The 26,112-nt window shown below is 33.5% G+C and overlaps 1 protein-coding gene across 2 annotated transcripts in view; it reads left to right on the top strand.

Moving 5' to 3' along the window:
• Positions 1 to 22,893, top strand: part of LOC144968019 (endoplasmic reticulum metallopeptidase 1-like) — a 25,450-nt gene extending 2,557 nt beyond the window's left edge. Inside the window, exons 2-15 of one of the 2 annotated variants that reach the window (XM_078905968.1) lie at positions 5,436 to 5,563; positions 6,460 to 6,565; positions 6,899 to 7,045; positions 7,301 to 7,393; positions 8,214 to 8,426; positions 12,829 to 13,052; positions 14,007 to 14,184; positions 14,568 to 14,743; positions 15,002 to 15,157; positions 15,639 to 15,844; positions 16,374 to 16,486; positions 17,066 to 17,250; positions 18,503 to 18,580; positions 20,182 to 22,893. In XM_078905968.1, coding sequence (XP_078762094.1) covers positions 5,436 to 5,563; positions 6,460 to 6,565; positions 6,899 to 7,045; positions 7,301 to 7,393; positions 8,214 to 8,426; positions 12,829 to 13,052; positions 14,007 to 14,184; positions 14,568 to 14,743; positions 15,002 to 15,157; positions 15,639 to 15,844; positions 16,374 to 16,486; positions 17,066 to 17,250; positions 18,503 to 18,580; positions 20,182 to 20,274 — 2,096 coding nt within the window. In that variant the 3' untranslated portion in view covers positions 20,275 to 22,893. Of the gene's footprint in view, positions 1 to 5,435; positions 5,564 to 6,459; positions 6,566 to 6,898; positions 7,046 to 7,300; positions 7,394 to 8,213; positions 8,427 to 12,807; positions 13,053 to 14,006; positions 14,185 to 14,567; positions 14,744 to 15,001; positions 15,158 to 15,638; positions 15,845 to 16,373; positions 16,487 to 17,065; positions 17,251 to 18,502; positions 18,581 to 20,181 lie in introns of both variants that reach the window. The other variant, XM_078905958.1, reaches the window with a different exon arrangement.
• The last annotated feature ends 3,219 nt before the right edge of the window (positions 22,894 to 26,112 follow it).

Below are 26,112 nucleotides of genomic sequence, written 5' to 3'. Positions count from 1 at the left end.
TCTTAGACCAAAAATCAACCAAATTTTACAAAGGACACGTAGCAATCTCAGACAGAGTTTTGCTGGTTAAGCTAAGAGGACCTGTAGTTGACACCAATATTATTCAAGTTTATGCACCAACAGAAGAGGCGACAGATGCAGATATGACAGAGTTTTACCATTCACTAGACAAAGCAAAACGAATGTGTAAATCACAAGAAGTCCTTATGGTAATGGGGGACCTAAATGCTAAGATTGGCAGAGGCAGAGATGGTGACATAATCGGACCACATGGACTCGGAGACAGAAATGAACGAGGAAACATCTGGGCAGATTGGTGTAGAACAAATAAATTAATGATTTCAAACACCTGGTTTCAACAACACCCAAGAAGAACCTGGACATGGCAATCACCAGGGGACAGAGCAAGGAACCAGATAGACTTTATAGCAGTATCATCAAGATTTAGAAATGGCATATTAAATTGCAAAACCTATCCAGGCGCCGATGTAGACAGTGACCATGTCCCAGTTGTTTGTACAGTAAGGATAAAGTTTAAAGCTATTCAGAGAACAGCTGGTAGAATAAAGAGGGATTACAGGTTATGCAAAGACAATGGCATACAAACAAAATGAGAGAAGAATTTGAAAATGCACTCATGATACAAAGCCAAAGTGAACCTGATAACGAAAAATGTGAAAAACAATTTGATATATTCCAAAAGTGTGTCAAAGCAACTGCAGAAAAGCATTTACCAATAGCTCAAATAAACAGCAAAAAGGAATGGATGACAAATGAAATTCTAAACCTATTTGAAGAAAGACGAAAATGCAACAGAGGGTCTGCAGAATACCAAACATTGAACAACCACATTAAATCCAAATGCATCGAGGCACACGAGAACTATCTAGACTGGAAATGCTGCGAAATCGAAAGAGAATACAAACCCAACCCTCAACAAGCTCACCAAAGAATAAAAGAACTATCAGGGAAAAGGAAAAGCAAAGCAGCAGGAAGTTGTATCCAAAACAAACAAGGGGAACTGCTATTTGAAGAACAACATATAGAAAGCCGATGGGTAGAATACATAGGCGAACTGTACAATGATCCAAATAGAAATGAACCACCACTGAAATTCAAAGAACCATTAAGCGGACCAAACATCACCAAAAGTGAAATTGAACATGCCATGGAACGAATGAGGGATGGTAAAGCAACAGGCCCTGATGAAATATCTGTAGAGGTATTAAAAAGCCTTGGAGATCTAGCAATTGATGAACTTCACATATTATTCAACAATATATACAATACTGGGAAAATTCCAGAAGATCTCTGTAACTCTATTTTCATAGCAATACCAAAGAAAGCAGGTGCAGTTAGATGCGAAAATTTTAGAACTATAAGTTTAATAAGCCACATCAACAAAATACTGTTGCGTATAATTATCAACAGGCTAAGGAATAAGATTAACCCCGAAATCGCAGAAGAACAATATGGATTCCAACCTGACAGAGGGACAAGGAACGCAATATACCTCCTCCGTGTTTTAAGTGAAAGAGCTATACAGGTTCAGACCCCACTATACCTCTGTTTTGTCGACTACAAAAAAGCTTTTGATAGAGTACGCCACGAAGAAATACTAAAACAACTGCACTCCATTGGCGCTGATGAGAAAGACCTCAGACTCATGCAAACATTATACTACACCCAGCAGGCATCTATCAAAATCGGAAACTCTACAGGAAATTCCATTCCTATTAAGAAAGGAGTCCGTCAAGGGTGTGTTGCCTCACCAGATCTGTTTAATCTATACCAAGAAACAATCATGAGGGGCATAAATAATATGGAGGGAATAAAAGTAGGAGGTCACAACATAAATAATATAAGATACGCAGACGATACGGTACTCATTGCAACATCAGAAATCCAACTTCAAAAGATTGTTGACAAAGTGGTAGTAGATAGTGAAGCCAAGGGAATGGAAGTGAATATCACCAAAACGGAATGCATGGTAATACAGAAAAACCCGAAAACAACAACACCTGCAATATAACGATTCACGGCGAGCAACTTACCAACGTAGAAAGTTTTAAATACCTAGGTTCAATAGTGACAACAGATGGAAGATGTAACCGAGACATACGAGCAAGAATAACTCAAGCCAAACAGGCCTTCATGGACCTGGGAAACATTTTGAAAAACAAACAGATGTCGTTCGGGATTAGATTCCGAGTCTTGAAGTGCTACGTGTGGCCAATCTTGTTATACGGATGCGAAAGCTGGACTACAAATGCAGAAACACAAAAGAACATTGAAGCTTTTGAAATGTGGTGCTTGAGAAGGATGCAGAGAATATCGTATACTGCACACAAAACGAACGAAGAAGTGCTAAAACAAACATACCAACAAAGGAAACTAATGCCCTTAATAGTGGATCGACAACTATCCTTTTTCGGACACATAGTAAGGAAAGATAAGAATGAATACCTGGCAAGTTGTGGTAAAATACCTGGTAAACGCGCCCGGGGGAGACAAAGAAAAACACTCATAGACCAACTGAAGGGCTTCACCAACCTAACAATCCAAGAGCTGTTTGAAAAAGCAAGAGACAGGGAGGAATGGAGAGAGATAATTCATGCAGTATCCGAAGCCTGGACCAGGCATGGAACCTAGAAGAAGAAGAAGAAGATAGGAAAATTACAGTATGATAATAATATTATTTATGAACTTATTTATCTGTTAATTATTTTTTGTGTAATTTTTTTTTTAATATTTAAAAAATCATTTTATGTTTAGTGATTCTTGAAACTCATTTGTATTTCTCCTTCATTTTCTATATAGGTCATTTTGCAGTATACTTGTGCAGTTAAAGTAACAGGTTATCAAACTAAGAAACAGTGTTGTAAAACAAAACGAATCATTTTCCCCTCATCACCATGGGACCTCAATAGTATAAGCTAAATAAGCCAAGTTTAGCTAATCAGGCAGCTTTCTGCAAGCCCTACCTAGCTAAGGGGGTGAAGTGGCTGACTGGTTAAGGCATTGCACTGTGACCCTGAAGGTCCCAGGTTTGAGTCCGCTTCAGACACTTTCGTTGTTTTCCTTGGGCAAGATTATTAACCCCCATTGGTGGTAAGATATGATGTTGGGTCAAAGTAAGCTCAAACCCTGACAGTAAAGCATTAACCCTCTCCTTACCACCTCTAGGAAAATTGTCACATTGTGATGATTCAATGAACACATTTTTTTCTCAGTTTTCTTGTATACATAACACAGTTTGAAGAACATTCTTTGCTTTGTTTGTTTTCAAGGGTTTTACAGCACTTCTTTGTTATAGTCATAAGAACTTAATGCTGTTATGTAGAGCTTGTTTTGCTGCACAGAATTATGTATAGTATGTCCTTATTGCTTCTTTATTTGAGTGTAAAGAAATCAATTTTGTGTTGGGTTGAGATGGTGCTTCGGATAAAATCCTGAAAATGGTTTTTAAGGAGAGAGTTAAGAACAGATCATTATACAAACTTTGATAAAGTTTGTCCTAAGTGAGCTTTAAATAACAATATACTCTAAATATGTGCAAAGCATTTTACCATGATTCACAATCTAAGACCAACGCTTAAATTTTGCGAGACAAGATTCTTGGAAGGCATATTGTCAATTTTTTAAATTTTTTTTGACAGACGCAACGCTGTTTCTGTCAGATACTCATTTTACAGCTGATTACAGTGACTAATTGTGAGCAAAGAGCCTTTTCCAAGGATTTAACTTTGCACCACTCACATATATTATAAAGATGAAAAAAAAAAGGAAGACATTTTATCATCTATCCTTTGTTGTTTTAAATTTTAAAAAAAGTAGACATGGGTAAGCCCAGGTGCCCTTTATAAAAATCAGGTAGGCTTTATTCTGGTCCAACATCGATTCAGAAATATAGTGTTCAACGCAACAATTATTCCAAGGGCAGATTGTAATAGTGACCACTGACTTGTCAAGGCCAAGCTAAAAATAAAACTTAAACAATTAAAGAAAAAGAAAGTGGAACCAAAACTGCAATTAGATCTATTGAGAATGAATGAACAAATAAAAAATGATTACAAAGAATGCGTGAGAGAAAAAAGTGAAAGCTTGACCTCAGATATAAACATAGATGAGTACTGGAATTAAATATCGAACTGCATCAAAGAATCTGCAAGAGTGACTATTTCATGATCCATCTGTCAAAAAAATACGAACCAAACAACAAAAATAGGTGAATGACAAGATCCTGGAAATGATGGATGAAAGAAGAAAATTAGAACGCAACAGCAATTAATAAAAGAAGCTAATAAGAGTATGTATACACATGAGTGTAGGAGAGCAAAGGAAGATTATATTGATCATGGATGTCACAAAATTGAATGACTAAATCAATCTAACACCAAACAAACAGGCAGTACAAGATCTAAGTGGAAAACGACCAACAATACCAAGAAAATGCGATTAAGATGCAAACGGTAATATACTTATAGAAAACATTGAAATTTTTAAACGTTGGGCTGTGTACATTGAAAATCTTTACGCAGATGACAAAAGCAGCACATGCTTGGATGAAGAATATGAGTAACATAATCTACGCAGACGATATTACTCTGATGGCATACTCTCCGAAAACATGCAAAAAATTTTAGATATACTGGTGAGCAAAAGTGAAGAGATGGGCCTAAAACTTAATGTTAAGAAAACCGAACACATGGTGGTCTCAAAAAATGACAACAACACAACCTTTCACTTGTCAAGTAAAAGAGAGTCCATCAAATAAGTAAAGAAATTTAAATATTTAAGCACCATCATTACCCATGACGCACGCGACATAGAGGATATAAAACAAAGAATAGCAAAAATTGTGTTTCTTAAATTTCGTCCAGTCGAGTCAAACAACAGCCTAAAGTTGAAGACCAGGATGAAAGTAGTTGAAACATATTATAACTACCCTTTTATCCAGTTGTAAAAAGTGGACACTTGACAAAGAATGTAAAGGAGGTTAGAGGCATTTGAAATATGGATGTATAGAAGAATGTTGAGTTTATCATGGACAGACAAGTATACGAATGAGAAAGTGTTGGTGAAGGTGAGAAAAGAAAGAATATTGATAAAGATACCATCAGAAAGAGGCAGTTAAGGTTTCTGGGATATGTATGGAGAGAGAGACGGAATAGAAAAGTTTGTAACATCTGGGTTGATTGAAGGAAAGAGAAGTAGAGGAAGACAGAAAATGACATATTTAAATAACCTAAGAATGGCCAAAAGTGATTTTAAAAGCAACTCAGACTTCATGCGCACTGCAGAGGATCATGATACATGGAGACAGCTGACCAGGAACGTGCTCAAGAGTACAAGTCACGGTGGATGATGAAATTCATTTATTACATTTGTAATTTCTGAATGTTTTTCATTATTCTATTTTGACCTCCTTTTAGGTGCTGGGGACGATGCTGCAAGTTGTTGTGTGATGCTTGAGATTTTGAGGGCTTTGTCACAGACTGAATTTTCTTTGAAACACAATTTTATATTTCTTTTTAACAGTGCTGAGGAAAATATTTTACAGGTATATTCTTTGCTTGTGACCACAAATTGATACAATTATTTGTTGTTTTTTTTTGTGTGTGTTTTTTTAAAATGTATTGATGTTTTCTTGTATGGTTATGTCTGTGTGTGTGTTTGTGACTTTCTTATGGTCGCATTGTGAAAAGAAAGAAAGCACTCATTCAGAGCCATAAGGCCCTTGGATCCAAATTATCTCAATTTATGTAGCTTTGACTTTGAAGGAAGAAAGATAATTTCTTGCAACAGTTTGGATAGGACAGTAGTATTGTAAAATGTTTTCTACCAGATCTTAGAGTTTGACTTCCAATCCAACCAATACTGGGTTGACAGAAGGGTCAGAGAAAACATTGACCGCACCCAAGACTAATACTGGTCCTTTTCATGTGTTACAAGGTTTACCTACTGACCTTCAGGATCCATGTAATGAATCATGGAAAAATTGTTGTTTGTTTTCTTCTTATTTCTAGAATGTTGTCATCAAAATATTCACGTGATAATTGTAATGATGATTTCTGTATGGATACAATGTCTTTTTGTTTTGTTTTGTTGTTTTGTTTTTTTTGGCTGTTAATAAATAAATTGAAAAGAGCTCATAGGCAAACATCTATTTAAGAAGCGGCTCGAATGACATTTAGCCTCATGAGGAAATGGAAGTTAAACAGAAAAATGTTCCCATTGATCATGCTTATATTTGTTTATTATGAACATTGTAAAGTAAATGTCTTTTCATTTATTGTAAATATGCATTTAATTAACATATTTTCTTATTGCCATGCATTGGCTGAAAGAAACATAACATACTCTATGTGTTATATCTTTTTTTGCCCCCCAGAGTTTTTCTTTTTCTTGCTGTGCAAATATTCTGTTGATCATTAAGAATATGTTTTCATCATTCAGACAAGCCATGGCTTCATTACCCAGCATCCGTGGGCGGCTCCTATTAAAGCATTTATCAACCTTGACTCAGCTGGAGCTGGAGGCTGGGAAATGGTGTTTCAAACAGGTTATAACTCAAATATTTCATTAGCAAACTCATGCTTATTTTAACATTATTATTCTATTTCATAATCTTTTTTCTGTTTTTAAAAATTCTTTTTAATGGAAAGAAAATCTGATTAGCCAAAATTCATTTATATTCAAAACTCTTGTAGTGCACATAAAGCTTTTTAAAAAAATACAAATAATTGTTACAGTGAAAATAATATATTAATTACATATTAGGTCAAGAATTATAATCAAGGTTCATCAAATGATATTTGTTTTAATGTGCTAACACAATGGATACAGCAGTTTGTATATCGCAAATGTGTATTTAATTTTGGGATTGATTTTTCAGGACCAGATCATCCATGGCTTATCAAGGCGTACATCGAATCAGCCCCTTACCCTCATGCATCTGTCATCGGTCAAGAAATTTTCCAAACCGGATTGATTCCATCAGACACAGATTTTCGCATTTTCAGGGACTATGGAAACATTCCTGGTAAGAATACTCAAAATCGCATCAAATTAAAGTCACATTAAGTCAACGATTTTGCTGATCCAAAGTTTTATCAAACCATGACTAAAATTTATTCAAACTGAAAACTCGTTTTAATTGTATAATTAAAATATATATGTTGGTTTACAATATTTTAAAATTAGAATTTTCAAAGAATTAAAGAAAATTTTATAACTATCTTGTCCATTGTAATTTCATTCAGCTCTAATGTCTACTGAAACTGTTGATTTTTTCCAGGAATAGATATTGCTCACATAAAAAATGGTTATGTTTATCACACTAAGAATGACAAGCCAAGATTTATCCAACCTGGATGCATGCAAAGAGGAGGTAAGTTGTGTCTGTAAAATTTTAACTTTTTGTCAATTTTTATATTAGACTTGCCATTCCTCACACTTTCATCAAAATTATTATTCTCCAGTATTTGGTTAACATTTCATCATCTAACCTAAATCCAGTTAAAATTGTCATTAAAAAAAAAAAAAAGAATAAATAAAGATAAGCTGTAACTGTTATCTTTAGTTTTAGCTCCGTGTAGCATACTGAAACCCAAATCTTTTACAAACTTGACCTCACAAAAGTTTTTAACCTGTTAGTGAGTCGAGTGAATGCTGATCTCTTTTAGGCACTGACACAGCTTATGTAGTCTTACTTTTTCTTGGGTGCTTTATTTGTAATTCTAGAACTTTTTACTATCCCATTTTCTTCCTTTTTACTGGCGCTGATATAACCTAAATGTGTTGCAAGCGCCGTAAAACCCTTAAAAACAAACAAACAAACATTGTGATTGTCTTAAAAGCCCCCCCCCCCCCCCCCCCACCCACTATTCAATGAAGATATGATAACATAAACATCTCTACATTAACGACAATCTCTGTAAAATGGGAACACTTTTATTTTTCAGCATTTACAGGTCTGTTATATTATAGACATTCTATTTAGCCTATAAAATAGTTGACATAATAATCAGTGGTCACAGCTAGTTAAAGTGGGTTTGTTTTTTTTTCATAAGGTACACATGTCATATAAATATGCTTGTACAAATTGCCACATAATTTTTGTTCTCTCCTTTTTTTTTCCCTTTATTTTTATGAGACAGTCCAGTTTTCTTTCTGATGATCTGTTTCTTCAAATCTCGTCTTTATTTCAGGAGAAAATATCAAAGCTTTGCTTCTTGCACTTGGTCAGAGTTCAAAAGTAGCTGATCCTGGAGAAGATAAACACGGAACAATGGTGTTTTATGATTTTGTAGGATTTTTTATGGTGGCTTATCCATCACGACTGGCCACCATACTTAACTGGACAACATTTGTATATGTATATGTGGCATTTTTAAAGAGGATCTTGAAGGAATCATCTGGAGGTTAGTTTTTTAGAAAAAAAGACAAATAAAGTAAAGAATCATATGCCAATTTTTGATGGATGTATTTATCAGATATGGATTGCTATTGCTGTTTTCTTTTTGGTGAAGAGGGTAAGGTCTGCAGTTTTAAGTAGATAAATAATGGCTAAATTATAGTTTGATAAAAATCCAGTTCTCCCGTTGAATAGTCAAGATTTTTTTGTTGCTTTTGTTTTATTCTTTTTTTTGTTGTTGTTGAGATTCTCTAAATAATTTATTGTAAATAATGATGAGAGTATTTCAGATATTGAAAAGTAATAATGATACCCAGCAATTTATGTTGAAACCTAAAAGATTAATGATATCAATTAAATCACATTCACTTTTCACACAACCTCAAATTTTTTTCATAAGCACTTTGTTGTAAATTATCATATATTTTTTAAGAATAAGAAAATAGATTCATTATAATTATTCTTAAATTGGTCAGCACATTGGTTAATTGGAACAATTTTATAGGCCTCAATCGAACTTTGAATTTTTTATTTTCCTGTTTTGTGGAATCAGATGAAATAATTCTCAACTTTATAGATATAGTGGATGAGTTTGCCATCAAGTGATGGAGAAGTTACAGATGGTAGGTGCCAAACAACTATATCTGAATTCTTTTCATGCTGAATTAGAATTAGAAATAAAAAGGAAATGAGAAATCAAAAACAAAAATATAAAGCAAACCATATAAAATAAATAAAACAGTGAAAAGGCTAATCCAGCTAATATTTTGAACGTTAGATTATATTACAAATCTTGTAAAAAGGCAAAATGGATTTAAACCATCACTTTATAAACTGTTTACCAAAAGGTATTTTTATAAATTTAAAATTCTGTTTAATATGATGTTGAGAGTTAAATAAAAGCACAAAACAGATGTCAAAGTTACAGACCAATAACTGAAAAGGAGCTCTATAATCCTGTCATCATAGTTATCACAATATGCATACATACAAATTTGTTGTGCTAGTCCAGTTATGAAGGCCGTCTTTCAAATCTGTTAATTTGAATAATTAAGAAAGTTACGTCACCCTACAACAACTATCAACAGGCAAGTCCACCTAACTATCCACTCACTCATGCAGAGAGGGAATCTTCCACAGAGAGCAGATGTTTTGAAGCTGGACCCAAGCGACTTAGGTAACCCCTGCTTTTACATGTTGCCCAAGATTCACAAGATGAAAGCTTTCACAGACTTGCCACCGGGTCAACCCATCGCCTCTGCCATTTCTTGTCCTACAGAGGTTTCACAGTTTCTCGACACTATTTTTCAACTGATCGTCCCGTCTCTACCTTCCTACATTAAGGACACCAACCACGCTCTTCACATCCTCAGCGACATTCACTTCTCGGATCACAGTCCTAAGCCCATTTTCACCATGGATGTCAAAGCATTCTACACTTCTATCCCCCATTCAGATGGACTACTTGCAGTTAGACATTTTATAGATCGACATCCTGTGCATGGTATCAGCACTGAATCCATTGTCCGTCTCACAGAATTAGTTCTCACTCTCAACACTTTTGAATTCAACGGGGAATATTTTCATCTATCAAGTGTTGCCATGGGAACAAAGATGGGTCCATAGTATGCTAACCTCTTTATGGGTTTCATGGAAGAAACATTTGCTTTGCATTAAACGGGACCTACACCTGAGCTCTATAGAAGGTACATAGACGACTGCATTGGTATCACACATCTGAACCGCTTTGCACTTGAAGAATGCATTCACACAATGAACACCTTCCCTCCATCTATTCAATACACTTTTGAGATCTCCACCATGAAGATCAACTTTTTAGACATTACTGCTAGCCTCACTGACACTGGCATTTGCACAAATGTACATTATAAACAGACAGACAGCCATAGCTACCTGCTCTATGGATTGTCCCACCCGAAAAGATGCATTCCATTTAGCCAGAAGACTGTGTCAGGATAATGAGGAATTCATCATAGAACAAAACATCCTGTTAGATTTCTTCAGGGATCGCCATTACCCTGGCCAAAACAAGCACCCCATCTTGGTTCTTAAGCACCACCCTCATGCTACCCGTCAAGAAAATTTTGATGAACAATTATGGCCTTCTCCAAGCTGATGAGGACACCTGGAAGGCTTTCTCTCAACTGTCATTGGTAGCATATAGAAGAGGTCAGAACTTAAAGAATTTGCTTGTGCGCAGCCGTCTTGAGCCACTACAAGACAATGGACCTACAGCCCGCAGATTATGCCTAAATATAGGATGTGTGAGTACCTTTATGAAGACAAGACCATTATATTTCCGAAGAAAGATTGGACCATCACAAGATCTTTTATGTTTACTGATTACAACCTTGTGTATACCATTAGATGCTCACATAGTAACATATGTTACTTTGGCGAGACGGGGAAAATATTGGGAGATCGCTTGGCAAAGCATCTACAGGACATTGCCAACACATCAGATACAGCTGTGGCCCGACATTTCAACCTACCTGGTTTATGTGTATTGAAATTCTGCTACACAGACACTGTATCTTGACACAAACAGGAAACACATCTGATTAAAACCCTTGGATGTTTAAACCCCAGAGAACTCAAACCAGACTGGAATATCACTAAACTATCGCCTCTGAGGTGTTTCTGACTTCTATATTTCTCACTTTTGTGTTATTTCATTCTTTGTTGGAGTAGATATTGTCAAGATTAGTTCACATTCATGATCATTCCATTTCTTAAGGATTACTGTACATTCGTCATGCTTCTGGATTATTATTTCACCACTATATTGGATTTATTGCATGGATACATTTTACACCTATTTTTATTCTACCAGCGATTTCCCTATTTTTTTTGCACATCAACATTTTTTGGCGTTTTTTTTATTCTGCTCAATTTGGAACTCCTTAGTTACATATCGACTGGGTGGGGATCCTGACCTCCCATAGTGGGCAGGGGGTTACATACTGTGTCTTCTATCCCCTTATGTCTGTTTTCCAACATGCTTTCTGTCTTTGTCTTGGCATGAGATTACTTGGTTTTGTCCTGGCCCTGGCCGGAGTCCTAGATGAGAGGGAAACAGTCAAATGTATAGTTATTGTTTTGGGAGATGATACTTTTTTCCTTGTAAATCATCTCTCTGTTATGTGTTATTAAATTTGTTATTTTTAATGTATAATGAAATGTAAGCATTTGAGTGTATTCCTCTTTGTTGGATCTTGTGCTTGTGCCTGGGTGAGACTTATAGGTGATATCAGACTAAGTACATTGATGGTATGCTCTTGGAATCTATATCTGATACCTATTTGTTCTCAATTCCCCTTTGTCTTACTTTTTCTTGTGTGCTGTATTTGTAATTCTAAATCTTTTTACTATCCCATTTTCTTCCTTTTTACTGGCGCTGATATAACCTTAATGTGTTGCAAGCGCCGTAAAACCCTTAAAAACAAAAAACAAACATTACATATCGAACGCATTTTTTGTTTACTTTCCAAGATTTTTCTACATTCAGGATCTACAAAGTATCTTTGTCATCATTCTGAAATTTTGTAATGTATTTATGTCCTTATTGTTTTTTGTTGTTGGCTGAAGAAGGGTTTTGAGCCCGAACCATTCCGTGTTTGGTATTTTGTTCTTTTTTGAAGCCATCATAGCGGGTGGTTGGATGGGAGCATCACCCTTGAATCATATACCTATGATGTTCGCATGGGTGTACGATCCGATAGTGATGTCGTTTCTTCTTCTCTTTACTAGCCTATCCTGCTTCTTTGGTTTGTGATTGTATTTTTGACAGGGGATATTTTTTTTTCTGTAAATCTTCTGCCTGTTTGTTCTTGGTTATTTATAATTTAGCTTATATCTTTAGGTTATGATTTTGATTTACATTTGTACTATTTTTGTTAGATTGCTTGTTTTTTTGTTTCAGCGGTCTCTCATATAACCTCATTTGTGTTGGAAGAGACCTAAAGCAATAAACAAACAAAAAGCCATCATATTCAATTTTGTTTATTTCTTTTAACAATTCTTTGTAACCTTGCTGTTTCAATTGAGCGTCTTTGGCTTTACATCTTTTTTTATAATTGTATGGTGTTAAGTACAAGTAGGCTATCCCATTATTTTTTCAAAAAGCATATGTTCAAGCTCTCTATTTTTAAGAAAATGTCCAAGCCAAGTTTTATTCAGTGCACAATATCAGTGGTACATATTAACACTTTAATCTTTAAAAATGAAAGAGGTTTAATAGAAAGAAAAAAATTGTGTACAAGTAATTTTTGGAAAAACTTTTTATTGTTGGGATGGTCCACTCGTCCTTAAAACTGATCAATTATTGTCCAAGTCAAATTGTTTTGATTTCACTGCTGTAATAAAAGTTCAAAATTATCTGTGTATAGGTGATTACAGTGTGATTGGACAGATGGGCCTGATGGTTGTCTGTGTCTTTACAACTTGGATTATATGTATTACTGTCCCATTGGTCATGGCCCAACTATTAACGTTGTCAGGACGAAGCATGGCTTATTACACTCATAATCTGAATGTGATTTGGCTGTTTATCCTCCCAGCAGTCATGATTAATATCATATTTCATTATTCTCTGAAAAAAACGACTTTCAAGGTAGGTCAGAGTAGTGATTAATTTTTTTTAAAAAAATAAAATTAGGTTACTTATTTATGGTTCCAGCATTACTAAGCATTATACAATCAGAATATTCCCTGCCATTTAGCCCTCTCCATCCCTGTGACTATTTATCACCAGAGACATGGCAAACATTCCTTAATTCGATACCTACCTTTAATTCATGCCAATCAGACAAATAGGTCAGTCCTGCTGTTAATGAGTGGTTATCACAATATTTTGACTTCTGATCAAGGAATCACATCGCAACACTCATTGAAACTATGCATTTTCAAAAATAACTGTGTCAAAATTGTGAGTGATCTCAGGATCTGCAGGAATGATTGCTTCAGGTGACAGGCAAATACTTAAGTTGGCTCTGGGTATTCGGTTCATGGCTATAGGTCAAGTCAGGGGGACAGGGGCAAAAAACTACTGCTTTTTTTTTCTTGAGTAAAAATAGAACCAATGAAATGTTAATTTGACTATTTCTAATAAAATATAATAAATTTTAAATGACGTAATTTTCAAAGGTGTAAGCATGGATGTTGATAAGTTCAGAATTAGAGTTCTAAATTTAATTTGATGAATTAATTAAATTCCACCAATAATGGTGACAATAATTCTGATGATGTTTATATTTTTGATAGACACTTAGATGGAGTGGGAATTAGTAGTCAATCAGATTTATTTTCTCCTTATGAAGTGGCTCCTTTTAATATGAAACAGAGATCAGAAGAGAGTTATATCGAGAAGCTTACCACCATTGCATTTGGCATTGTTTTAAAGCAGTTTCATGCACAAAAGTCAGTTGTCTTTTGATTTAATAATTTTTTTTTTTTTTTTTAATGCGTGATACTCTTGACATATATGCAACAAGATAAGTAATAAACTACCTCAAGTTATTTTAAAAGTTGTCTCTCTCTACTATTTTTTAAATACATTTCATCACAGAACATTCCATCAACGAAGATAGTTGTTATGATACAGGATGCCAACATGTTTCTCTGGTCACTAGTGTTGGCTGTAATGACATACTTTGAGCTCATGTCTGCTTTCATGCCACTTCTCTGTATTTTATGCCCAGCATTACTCTACACATTTTTGAGCATGTTTGGGCTAAAGCCATCAAGTAAGTCTTTGGATAAGTTAAGCATATTAATGATCCAATTCGTCATATTCACTGCTTATTTACAAAATAGATTGAGAGACTTTAGCAACTATGTTTCTTTTCTTTTTTAAGTCCCTGTTTCTCTTCACCAATTCGGTTGGAGTGTACCATATAATAAGATAAATTATGAGTTTGATAACACTATACCATACAATAGGTCATCTAAAGTAAACAGACAATTTTGATTCGATTTTAGAATTTCAGCAAATTTTAAAGTATTGATTATTATGGATGCAATTTTATCATGACCTTTTATAAGAAAATAAAATGAAATTTCATTTGCTGTTGATTGAATGCATTTGAAAGAATTTGAAATGCTTAATTTTGTGAATTTTTATGTTTAGGTGTCGTGTTCAACATGATAGCATCCTTTGTGCCAAGTTTTTACATCTTGAGTTTGGCCTATGCCTTGCAAATATTCCTTGTTCCCATAATGGGGCGAGCAGGAATGGAGACAGATCCTGATTTACTTATTGCTGCTGTTTCTGCATTTCCTGTCATAGTCTGTCTTCCGTATCATGTGAGTACTAATTTATATAATATGATTATTTGTACTATATACTGTAGATATATGGTAAATTTAATTAAACAATCGAAGTCTTTCATTTTAACCTGTGTGTGTGTGGGGGGGGGGGGGGGGGGGGGGGGGGGGGCATTTTAGCCAATTTATTCACATCTTACCAGATTCAGTTTTTAAAATAATAATAATAATAATAATAGCTTGAAAATAAAAACTTCTTTCAATTTTATTGTGTTATGATATATTTTTCTCTAACAGATCGGGTTTGTTTACACCCATCGTCAGATTGGACGAATCATCTACACAACATTTGCTGTCATCATTTTAGGTGTTCTTGCTGTGTTTTTTACACCTGCTGGTTTTCCTTATTCTTCTAAATCAACAGATGCTTCACCTCAAAGAGCTATATTGGTGGTAGGTTTATCAAGTTTGTCTTTATTGTGGTCAGTTAATGTAATATGTCAATAGTATTTAATTTACTATCATACTATATAAAAAGAATACATGAACATCTAATATAGTTCAACAATTAGTTATTTATGTATTACAATTGAGTTTATTGATGCTTTGAGGTGTATTACCACTAATCCATTACTTAATCAAATAATTCATTCATTCATTTGCTTATTTATTCACTCATTCATTTATTTGTTCATAAATTTTTAGAAATAATGACAAGACTACTAGGTACATTGACAGCAATGAGAATCTTTATAAAATAGAGAGGGAGTGGTCAGCTTTTAAAAGATTTGAGGGTTCTACTGGTTTTATTTGGTCATTGTCTGGGGTGTATTCAAACTTACAGGGACCTGAATAAAGCTATATTTACAAATCTGCCATTTCATAGGCTTGATTCTTGCACATTAATTGTAGTGAAATTTAATTTTGCTTTCAGCATTTTGATCGAAGGTTTCATTCATCAACGACAGATATTATTAGAAAGGATTCCAGTATATGGTACAAACCTTTAGATAAGAACGGGGCCAAATTTTTTGAACATAATTCTCCTGAAGTCTTTGCTCAGGCCCAAAAAGCCTCATGTGATGGGGTATATTGTGGGAGGCCATACCTATATCCGTTCTTGCCACTTGTGGATGCAAGGTAATATTTTTGTTGTATTGTAAATTATATGCTGTTATATTTTACAGACTTGGGCAAAAATCATAAACCTTTCAAATGAAAGAAGTCAGTAATTTGTCTATAAAAAAAAGAATTATTGGTTGAGAATATGTGAAATTCAAAATCAATGTAAAAGTAATTTTTGCATTATGACGGTGAATAATTGTACATGCATTTTTTTGCCTTCAATTATGTTACTGTTTTCATTTTTGAGCAAATATCTTGTTTTCTATTTTCAACTATTATGCTCCTGTCGCTGGTCGATGAAGGATATATTCACCTTGTACTGTGAATTAAAACTTCTTTGTCAATTGGGTTTATAGCAATAAATTATATAGTGAATGAAAAACTATTTGTCTTATTAAAAAAGCTTTATTTTTCTAAATTTTGAATGCATTTTTTTTCACTGGGATATTAAAAGAATAAATATAATACTTTGAAGTTTTTATTGTTTGTTCCACAATGAATTGATTTCATTTAATGTGTGCGTTATTTTACTTAACATCAATAGAAAAACGTTTGATTTCCCTGCATCACCTTTGCCTGTGCCTCGTGTGGATGTCAAACTTGTGGAGAGTCAAGTGATGCATAACAGTATAAGAAGATTATCATTCAATATGTCGGGTATATTATAATTTTTCTTGTATTTTCTTCTGTAGTTTAATGAAAGAGTAAATTATTTACGACAGGTCAATCTTTACCATGAGATTAAGATTAAGATTTCAAATGGTGATCAAGCCAATGATCATGATATGAGTAAAAGGTATATTACATATTCTAATCTAAAAAATGGCTATTCATTTCAAATATTACATGGACAAAGGTATGCAAAATATATTTAAGACAGTGGATTGTCCAATAGATGGCAATAAATTCATTTTTGATAATTTTGTAGGGATATACACTTCTTGTTGTCTTGAGATATTGCATGAACTAAAAATGAGCTTAACTAATGTTACATATACAGAAAATATCATTGATATCATTCTCTCAGTTGATGAAAAGGTAAAGATAAAAGTTAATCATCTGACAATCAATCCAACTCACAGAGCAGTAAGATAATTTTTAGGCTGTAATTTTTCTTCCATTCAATGATTATGTGTTGTTTTGAATCCCTTGAATCATCGAACAATGTCACTTGACTTGCTTTTTGCATCAATGTATGTTATGAAAAGTTGTAAAGTGATTACATTTTTTTTCTAGGTCCTAGCCATGTTACCATCTTCATCACTGAGCTGCCAGGTGTCACTGTCAAGAAGTGGAGTTTTGGTCACAATGTACCCATTCAAATACTGACGATCCCGCCCATTCATCTGCCTACATTCTTCATTTACTATTCCCATGCTGGGCCACCCAACACCACATGGGAATTTGATTTAGAACTGCAGGTAACTATTTTAATTAAAAATTTAGAGAATTAGATAAAGGTGAACGATTGATCAACAATTGATGATGGTGAACTACAGTTAGGTCTCTCTGATATGGAACACCACAATCTGGATGTCTCCATTATCCAGCCAAGTTGTCTGGGGAAGGATTTATTTAAAAATTGAACCCCGTAGTTTGGAAATTCTTGTTTCCAGATCCAAACACCTATTTTGGGAACATCCAATACAAAATGAAGGATTTTTGACTATAATTAAAACCTCACTGACTGACACCCTCTGTTCACCTACTTTAGTTCAATGCAGTTGACAAATTATTGAAGTATGATCTAATTTAAAACACATTGTCACATACAGTTAAGATTAGGTAGGTAACTTATTTGTCTATCCATTCAAGTCATTGGCAGATAGCCCCACCTCCTAAATCAATGTGGCGATACATGAGTGTGCAACAATCAACAGCTGTCAACCATGTGAGGCTGGTCAGTTTACACAATCCGATGGACACCATTCCAAACCCCATCACTTAATATTGATGTCATTGGGCATACAAAAGCTATTATTAAGTTAAATGTTTGACGCTCTTCCTTTTCATTTGTCACTATAAATTATAAATCTATTCTCACTTTTTCACTTTCTTTGATTGCTCATCAAGAACAAATTTCTTGAAATTTCACTACAACTTCAACATGTCAGCATTTTTATTAAAGAAAAGAAAAATCAAGATTTGTTAAATTGCCAAACATATGAATACGAGAAAGCTAATCAAGGGATTGAAATTATAAGATATTATTTGTCAAATATGAGGTGACAGCCAGGCCTGCCGACCCCAATTTTCTGTTATTTATGTGATGGAAAAACTGTGGAATACCCTCTAAACCACTCCATCACTCCATAGTTGTTGCATCATTACTCACCCTGTTACTTTATCTTCTGTCCTGAACTCAATTTCATCCAATAATTCATATTTTTCCTTTTTTTTTCCAATGCAACCATCATTCTCATCATGATAAAAAGAAATCTATTTTGAATTATCCTTATCTACCACAGTATTTCAACATTTGTCATTATCATTGCTACTCTATATTTAATCACAAAAGGGGAATGTTAGCATGCTATTGTGGCTTATATAAAAATTATACTTTTGCTATGTATTTTAACTTAGGAAAATAAAATGAGCCGAAATGAGTTTTTCGTTTGTTTCCTTAGGTTTCTGGTGATGCACTCAGTAACAACTATAATATTTCCTTTTCAGGTTTCCAACGATCTGAGTGATAATAGTTCTTTTATCAAAATGGGATTTGCTGGCCATTATTTACATGGGCCCAATCAGGTAAACCCTGCATATGCGATTTGTATAGTCCACACTCTTGTATGCTCTCACATACATACAATATTTTTTTAATAATGTCCTTTTTTTTTCATAAACTGAAGTGTAACATAATACTGAAATAAATGACAGTGTGAAATTGAATGTAAGCTTCAATTTAATATACAAAAACAGATAATATAGACGTTTTGGGTTTCCCATTATCACAAAACGGATGAATTGAACACTACAGACGAATGAGATAATGTGGTAGTGGCGTTGTTAAGATGAATGTTGAAACTGACAATGGATGCATTTTTTTAATGGGTATGGAGTTCGGGGGATGTACTCAAACATTATACATATAATGTTTACAAGCCTTGCTTTATAAGCTGTCCTTTAAGCTCTGTATTATATAACCCTATCTCTCCTGACCAGGAGGCTCATTTTCGTTTTTTTTGGCAGTTGTCTTCATCTTCCAGCCAAATTGTAATTCAGCTTCAGTCTTTCCTTCACTATTGTCCTACACCATGTTGTTTTTAACTTTCCATTTCCTTTTGTTCTTTTGTTCAATCTTAATACTGCTGTTGATGAGCATACCTTGAATCATATACTATATGTTCTGTACGATCCGATAGTGATGTCGTTTCTTCTTTCTTTACAGCCTATTGCTTCATTTGGTTTATTTTTTGCAGATTTTGTTTTCTGTCAATCTTCTGCCAGTCTTGTCTTGGTATTAATTTAGCTAGATATTTTAGCTTATGATTTTCTTTACATTTGTACTATCTTTTGTTAGATTCTTTACTTTTTTTCATGTCCTATGTCTCATGTTTGGTTCAAACCCATTTAATACTGCTCCTCAGTCATTCTTTTACTTTCTCTTCAAGACATGCTCAAATTTAATTTGATCTTATCCTTTAAGCTCTGTTTCTTGTTTAATTCTAAAACATAGAAAGGCATACTAACAGAACATCATTGTGCGAAATGAATCACCTTCAATGATGATCAGTGCAATTTTAATTCTTTAACATCTGTCAATATTGTTACATATATGATTATATAATTTTTGGTTGAGACACTTTAGCTGTATTTCAATTTACTTAATGTTACCTTTGTGCCACGTCTTTTATATAGGTATTGTAGGAGGAAATTATCAGAATAACTTTGAACTGAGATTGATTAAATATAGCTTAACCAATCAAGATAAGAAACCCCCTTAAATTTCAGTTTATCTGTTTTCCTTGAGTTTGAATCTTTTGTTAATGGTCACTACATTCACTATTTTATTATGATGCACCTGATGTCCTCAGTTTTGCCTTGCTCAGCCATGGAAAAAAAATATATCATGGTTTTTGAACAGCAGATGTAGTCAAGAAAAAAGCAAAACACAACTTTATTTTAAGGAATGACACATTTACAGGAGATTCAATGTTCTTTAAAAAAGGGAAAGTTCAGTGACAAATAATAAGAAATAATGATGACAAAATATTTATTCTCCTAATTTTTGTAAGAAATGAAATATAGGTGTTCTAGTATCAGTACTTTGATTACCATGGATATTCTTTTCATTTCATTGTTGTTCATTCTCTTTGCATTATATTTCTATTACTCATTTATGATCTCAGGTGACAAGAGACCTTCAAAAGCTGGAGCACCAGTTACCAAGATGGATGAGTGCAGTCATGTGGTCAGCTACTTATGATGAATATTTTTTCTAGCATTGGAAAACCACTATTCTCTTGACGGAATGAAATTCAATGGACTCAATGTCTTGTGTAGTGTATGATGTATCTCAACATTAGAACAGCTGATGTTAGAAATGACTAATGTAACTGCGTCTAATCGTATAATAAAGATGTATATCATGCTTTAAGTCATACATCTATTCTCTACCTTGTTGAACGGGTCTCTTTGTCTTTTTTTTCTTGAATGCATGACACCACAAATACACCAAAATTAATAATTAAATGACTGTACCCATATTCTTATATTCTACTGACGTCAAAATGGCTTAAAGTGCTGCTTAACCTCCTAAAAACAGTAGGGGGGGAAGACACACACAAACACAACAAAGGTAGAGAAAAAAAAAGATTAGTCTGAGATTGAGAGAAAAGTCATTATCCCCCAGCATTGTATTGATTCTTAAAGTTTTTATTTTCATTTTAGTTCCATCAAACGTTGCAATTTATGCATTTAGTTCATAATAATATATTTATTTCCAGCAGTTATATGACCCTCTATTTCTAAAATTACTGTTAAAAATTTTTTAATCACACATACAAAAACAAATGGTGCTGATTTCTTTAATTCGGAACTTTAAAATATTCTTCATCTCTTGGATTTATCAATGTTACGGTGTTGTTACTAATTGAAATCCAATAAGAACTTTTACAATTAGATATTATAGTTGATGTTTGATTGTTCTAACAGTAAAAGTGTTTTTTTTTTTTTTTTTACAAACGGATTTTATAATTAACTTAGATTCATGATGCAATACTTTATGACAAGAATTATCTTGAAATGTTTAGGTCTCAAAAGTACATTTTAAAAATATTTTCATTAATTAGTCATTGATGATAATATGTGTTAATCCCTTTATTTGAAGATCTATCTCATACATTGGAAAACATTGATTTTGTGGGTATTTCTATTAAAGTTAAAATGTAAGTAAAAAGAAGGTATATTATTATTTGTAATACTTGTTACAAAGAGGATGTTTTTACATTTTCATCTTCAGCTGGGATGTTTTGCCAAAATTTTAAATATGGCTTGAGTTGTAATATCTTGATTCACTTCAGTCTTTCCAACGAAAAACGATTTTTCTTTTCCCTTCATTATTTGTGTGAATATGCATTAAATTAAACAATTTCACCAGAAGTCTTATTTCAACTAGTCCAACATGACGAGAATATTTGTGCTTTTCTGTTAATTGAAATTAGAACTTTTCAAATATTTTTGTTGTTAAAAATAAACAAAATTGCTTTCCATGTTTTACAAAATATTCTCTCGTGAATCTGTGTTGATGACAGATGCAGAACAGGCTATTGTAGTAATAATGTACATTTATTTTTATTTCAAGTAATAAAAATGAGATAGTTGTAACTCGAGTAGAAATACAGTAGATTTAAGTAAAGTGCACTTCAGTTTTCTACCAAATCCAGAAGACAAAAATATTACCATTTGAAAGTAATAATGAGTGTCTTGTGTCCAGATTTCCAAGTTTTGGCTATTGTTTAATCAAAATGTGTTTCCGATACTAAAATATTTTATTGTTGAAAAGAATATAAATATATTGCAGTCATCTGAACAAATTAATACTCTGCTAAAATAGAACAACCAAAATTTGACCTTAGATGATGTTAGATATGTGTAAATTTATATTCTATTTACCTACCATATTAGAGAGGTTCAAAAAGATGCGGTACTGGGTGGGGATCCTGACCTCCCATAGCTAGTAGGGAGGTACACACTGTGTCTTCTATCCCCTTATATCTGTTTTCCCAACTGCTTTCTGTCTTTGTCTTGGAATGAGATTACTTAGTTTTTTTCCTGGACCTGGTCGGAGTCCTGGCTGGGAGGGAAACAGTCAAATGCATAGTTGTTTTGGGAGATGATATTTTTTTCCTTGTAAATCATCTCTCTGTTATGTATTAGTATATTTGTTATTTTTTAATGTATAATGTAAGCATTTGAGTGTGTTCCTCTTTGTGGATTTTGTTCTTGTGTCCGGATGAGACTTATAGGTGATCTCAAACTAAGTACATTGGTGATATGCTCTTGGAATCTACATCTGATCCCTATTTGTTCCCTGTTCCCCTATGTCTTACTTTCTCTTGGATGCTTCAATTGTAATTCTAGAACGTTTTACTATCCCATTTTCTTCCTTTTTACTGGCGCTGATATAACCTAAATGTGTTGCAAGTGCCGTAAAACCCTTAATAACAACATAACAAAGATGCGGTAAAGCAGGGGCAATTCTAATCTCATGTGGAATAAATGTCATAATCTTACCAGTTTAAGGCACAAGTAATTTGTCCCTAAATGTTTTCGTGTTTTAAAATACTGAACCGTTTGGAAAGATTGATCATGACTGCAATTTTTAATTTTGTTAAATAATTTTTTAATCGTTAGAGAAATGTAATTTACTATTGTTCTTGTCGATTTCTTGGAGTATAATATTTGAAAACACAAGATTTGAAAAATTATGTTTGTTTTTTTCTTTTAAAGAGATTTGATCAGTGATCCTATAAGAATGCTTGCAGAACCACTCTTTTGCATTTATATTGCATGTCGTCAGTTTTTGTCAGGAAGATTAAATAATCATATTTGGTTTTTAAATCCAATATGTGTTGTTGTTTTTTTAAAAAAGCATTCACAGTATTTATCATACATGAGGCTTTTTATCAGGAACATACTAGTAAAAATGGCTTCTAAATAGTTTTTATTTTATAATGTCAGTCTATGCAAAACTGATTGAAAATGTTTATTTTATCGAATTGTTGACTTTAATCTCACATCAGATTTAGTCACAGGTTTTATGATATTGCTCAGCTACTTATTTGTTTACTGAAATCCATAAGATTTCCTTTAGGGACCATTCTTTAGAGTTAGAGTGTTCAAAGTATTGAACCTCTAAAGCATACAATGTGCACAAGGTTTTCAATGTAATAATTGCCTTTTATCATTGAAAGGTTATGTTTGGGTCAAAAATGATCTGTTGTTTATTGTTATTTCTGTAATGGTCAGAAAATTAATAATAAAAATGGATATATTTTTATAAGTTGCATATCACGTTAGCAAATTTTGTACGAAATGAGTTTTATAATTTTTGTAAGTTTGAATGAAACTTCACCAAATTTTGTATGAAACATGCTCACTCTAGGTTTTTTATCTAATATTTGCACAAAATGCTGCTGCTGTCTTTTACTTGATTTTACTTTTAGTTTGTTACCACTATCACTAATACTGGGTGGGGTTCCTGCCTCCCATAGTGGGCAGGGAGGTACATACTGTGTCTTCTATCCCCCTATATCTGTTTTCCAACTAGCTGTCTGTCTTTGTCTTGGAATGAGATTACTTGGTTTTGTCCTGGCCCTGGCCGGATACCTTGACTGGGAGGGAAACAGTCAAATGCATAGTTATTGTTTTGGGAGATGATATTTTTTTCCTTGTAAATCATCTCTCTGTTATGCATTGTATTATGTTTTCTTTATAGTATATACGATTTGTAAAACATTTGAGTGTATTCCTCTTAGTGGGGACCTGTGCTTTTGTCTGGATGAGACTTTTAGGTAATCTCAAACTAAGTGCTTTGATAGTGTGCTCTTGGAATCTACATCTGTTTCCTATTTGAACCAATTCCCCTTTTGTCTTCTCTTTTCTTGGCCACTTTAATTGTATTTCTATAACTTTTTACTATCTTATTTTCTTCCTTTTTACTGGCGCTGATATGACCTAAATGTGTTGCAAGTGCCGTAAAACCCTTAAAAACAAAACAAAACCACTATCACTAATAGCCTGGATGGAATGGGGGAATCTCGACTGTGGGGTTCTTGTAAATAATCTCGCAGGAGTTTTTGCTATGAACTATTACCGTTATAGTAATGGCTATTTGAATATGTGATTTTTGATGTTTATTCTTGTGATTTGTGTGTGGGTTGGACTTTAACACATTCCCACGCCACTGCTTTTTCACGTTTCGCGCATATCATTTTCAGAATAGCTGTCAAAACCTAAGATGTATTACAAAATCGGCTATGCCTTTTTCATGAACTTATATTAGCCTAGCATATTATATATTTTTAAAAATCTAATAAAACAAGTATTTTTTTTTTCCATCTTATCTTGTGCAGTACATAAATTCATGATGGTGGAGAGTCTCAACATTATGTAGGGTTGATGATTAATAAATTCACAGTATTTATCATACATGAGGCTTTTTATCAGGAACATACTAGTAAAAATGGCCTCTAAATAGTTTTTATTTTATAATGTCAGTCTATGCAAAACTGATTGAAAATGTTTATTTTATCGAATTGTTGACTTTAATCTCACATCAGATTTAGTCACAGGTTTTATGATATTGCTCAGCTACTTATTTGTTTACTGAAATCCATAAGATTTCCTTTAGGGACCATTCTTTAGAGTTAGAGTGTTCAAAGTATTGAACCTCTAAAGCATACAATGTGCACAAGGTTTTCAATGTAATAATTGCCTTTTATCATTGAAAGGTTATGTTTGGGTCAAAAATGATCTGTTGTTTATTGTTATTTCTGTAATGGTCAGAAAATTAATAATAAAAATGGATATATTTTTATAAGTTGCATATCACGTTAGCAAATTTTGTACGAAATGAGTTTTTAATTTTTGTAAGTTTGAATGAAACTTCACCAAATTTTGTATGAAACATGCTCACTCTAGGTTTTTTATCTAATATTTGCACAAAATGCTGCTGCTGTCTTTTACTTGATTTTACTTTTAGTTTGTTACCACTATCACTAATACTGGGTGGGGTTCCTGCCTCCCATAGTGGGCAGGGAGGTACATACTGTGTCTTCTATCCCCCTATATCTGTTTTCCAACTAGCTGTCTGTCTTTGTCTTGGAATGAGATTACTTGGTTTTGTCCTGGCCCTGGCCGGATACCTTGACTGGGAGGGAAACAGTCAAATGCATAGTTATTGTTTTGGGAGATGATATTTTTTTCCTTGTAAATCATCTCTGTTATGCATTGTATTATGTTTTCTTTATAGTATATACGATTTGTAAAACATTTGAGTGTATTCCTCTTAGTGGGGACCTGTGCTTTTGTCTGGATGAGACTTTTAGGTAATCTCAAACTAAGTGCTTTGATAGTGTGCTCTTGGAATCTACATCTGTTTCCTATTTGAACCAATTCCCTTTTGTCTTCTCTTTTCTTGGCCACTTTAATTGTATTTCTATAACTTTTTACTATCTTATTTTCTTCCTTTTTACTGGCGCTGATATGACCTAAATGTGTTGCAAGTGCCGTAAAACCCTTAAAAACAAAACAAAACCACTATCACTAATAGCCTGGATGGAATGGGGGAATCTCGACTGTGGGGTTCTTGTAAATAATCTCGCAGGAGTTTTTGCTATGAACTATTACCGTTATAGTAATGGCTATTTGAATATGTGATTTTTGATGTTTATTCTTGTGATTTGTGTGTGGGTTGGACTTTAACACATTCCCACGCCACTGCTTTTTCACGTTTCGCGCATATCATTTTCAGAATAGCTGTCAAAACCTAAGATGTATTACAAAATCGGCTATGCCTTTTTCATGAACTTATATTAGCCTAGCATATTATATATTTTTAAAAATCTAATAAAACAAGTATTTTTTTTTTCCATCTTATCTTGTGCAGTACATAAATTCATGATGGTGGAGAGTCTCAACATTATGTAGGGTTGATGATTAATAAATTCACAGTATTTATCATACATGAGGCTTTTATCAGGAACATACTAGTAAAAATGGCCTCTAAATAGTTTTTATTTTATAATGTCAGTCTATGCAAAACTGATTGAAAATGT

This window comes from Berghia stephanieae, chromosome 1 (genome assembly GCF_034508935.2).
Source record: "Berghia stephanieae isolate SIO BIC M18660-M18661 chromosome 1, UCSD_Bste_1.3, whole genome shotgun sequence".
In the NCBI taxonomy this organism is placed as follows: Eukaryota; Metazoa; Mollusca; class Gastropoda; order Nudibranchia; family Aeolidiidae; genus Berghia; species Berghia stephanieae.
The sequence above is the reverse complement of the archived record's forward strand: the minus strand, read 5'-3'. Positions and strand labels throughout refer to the sequence as shown.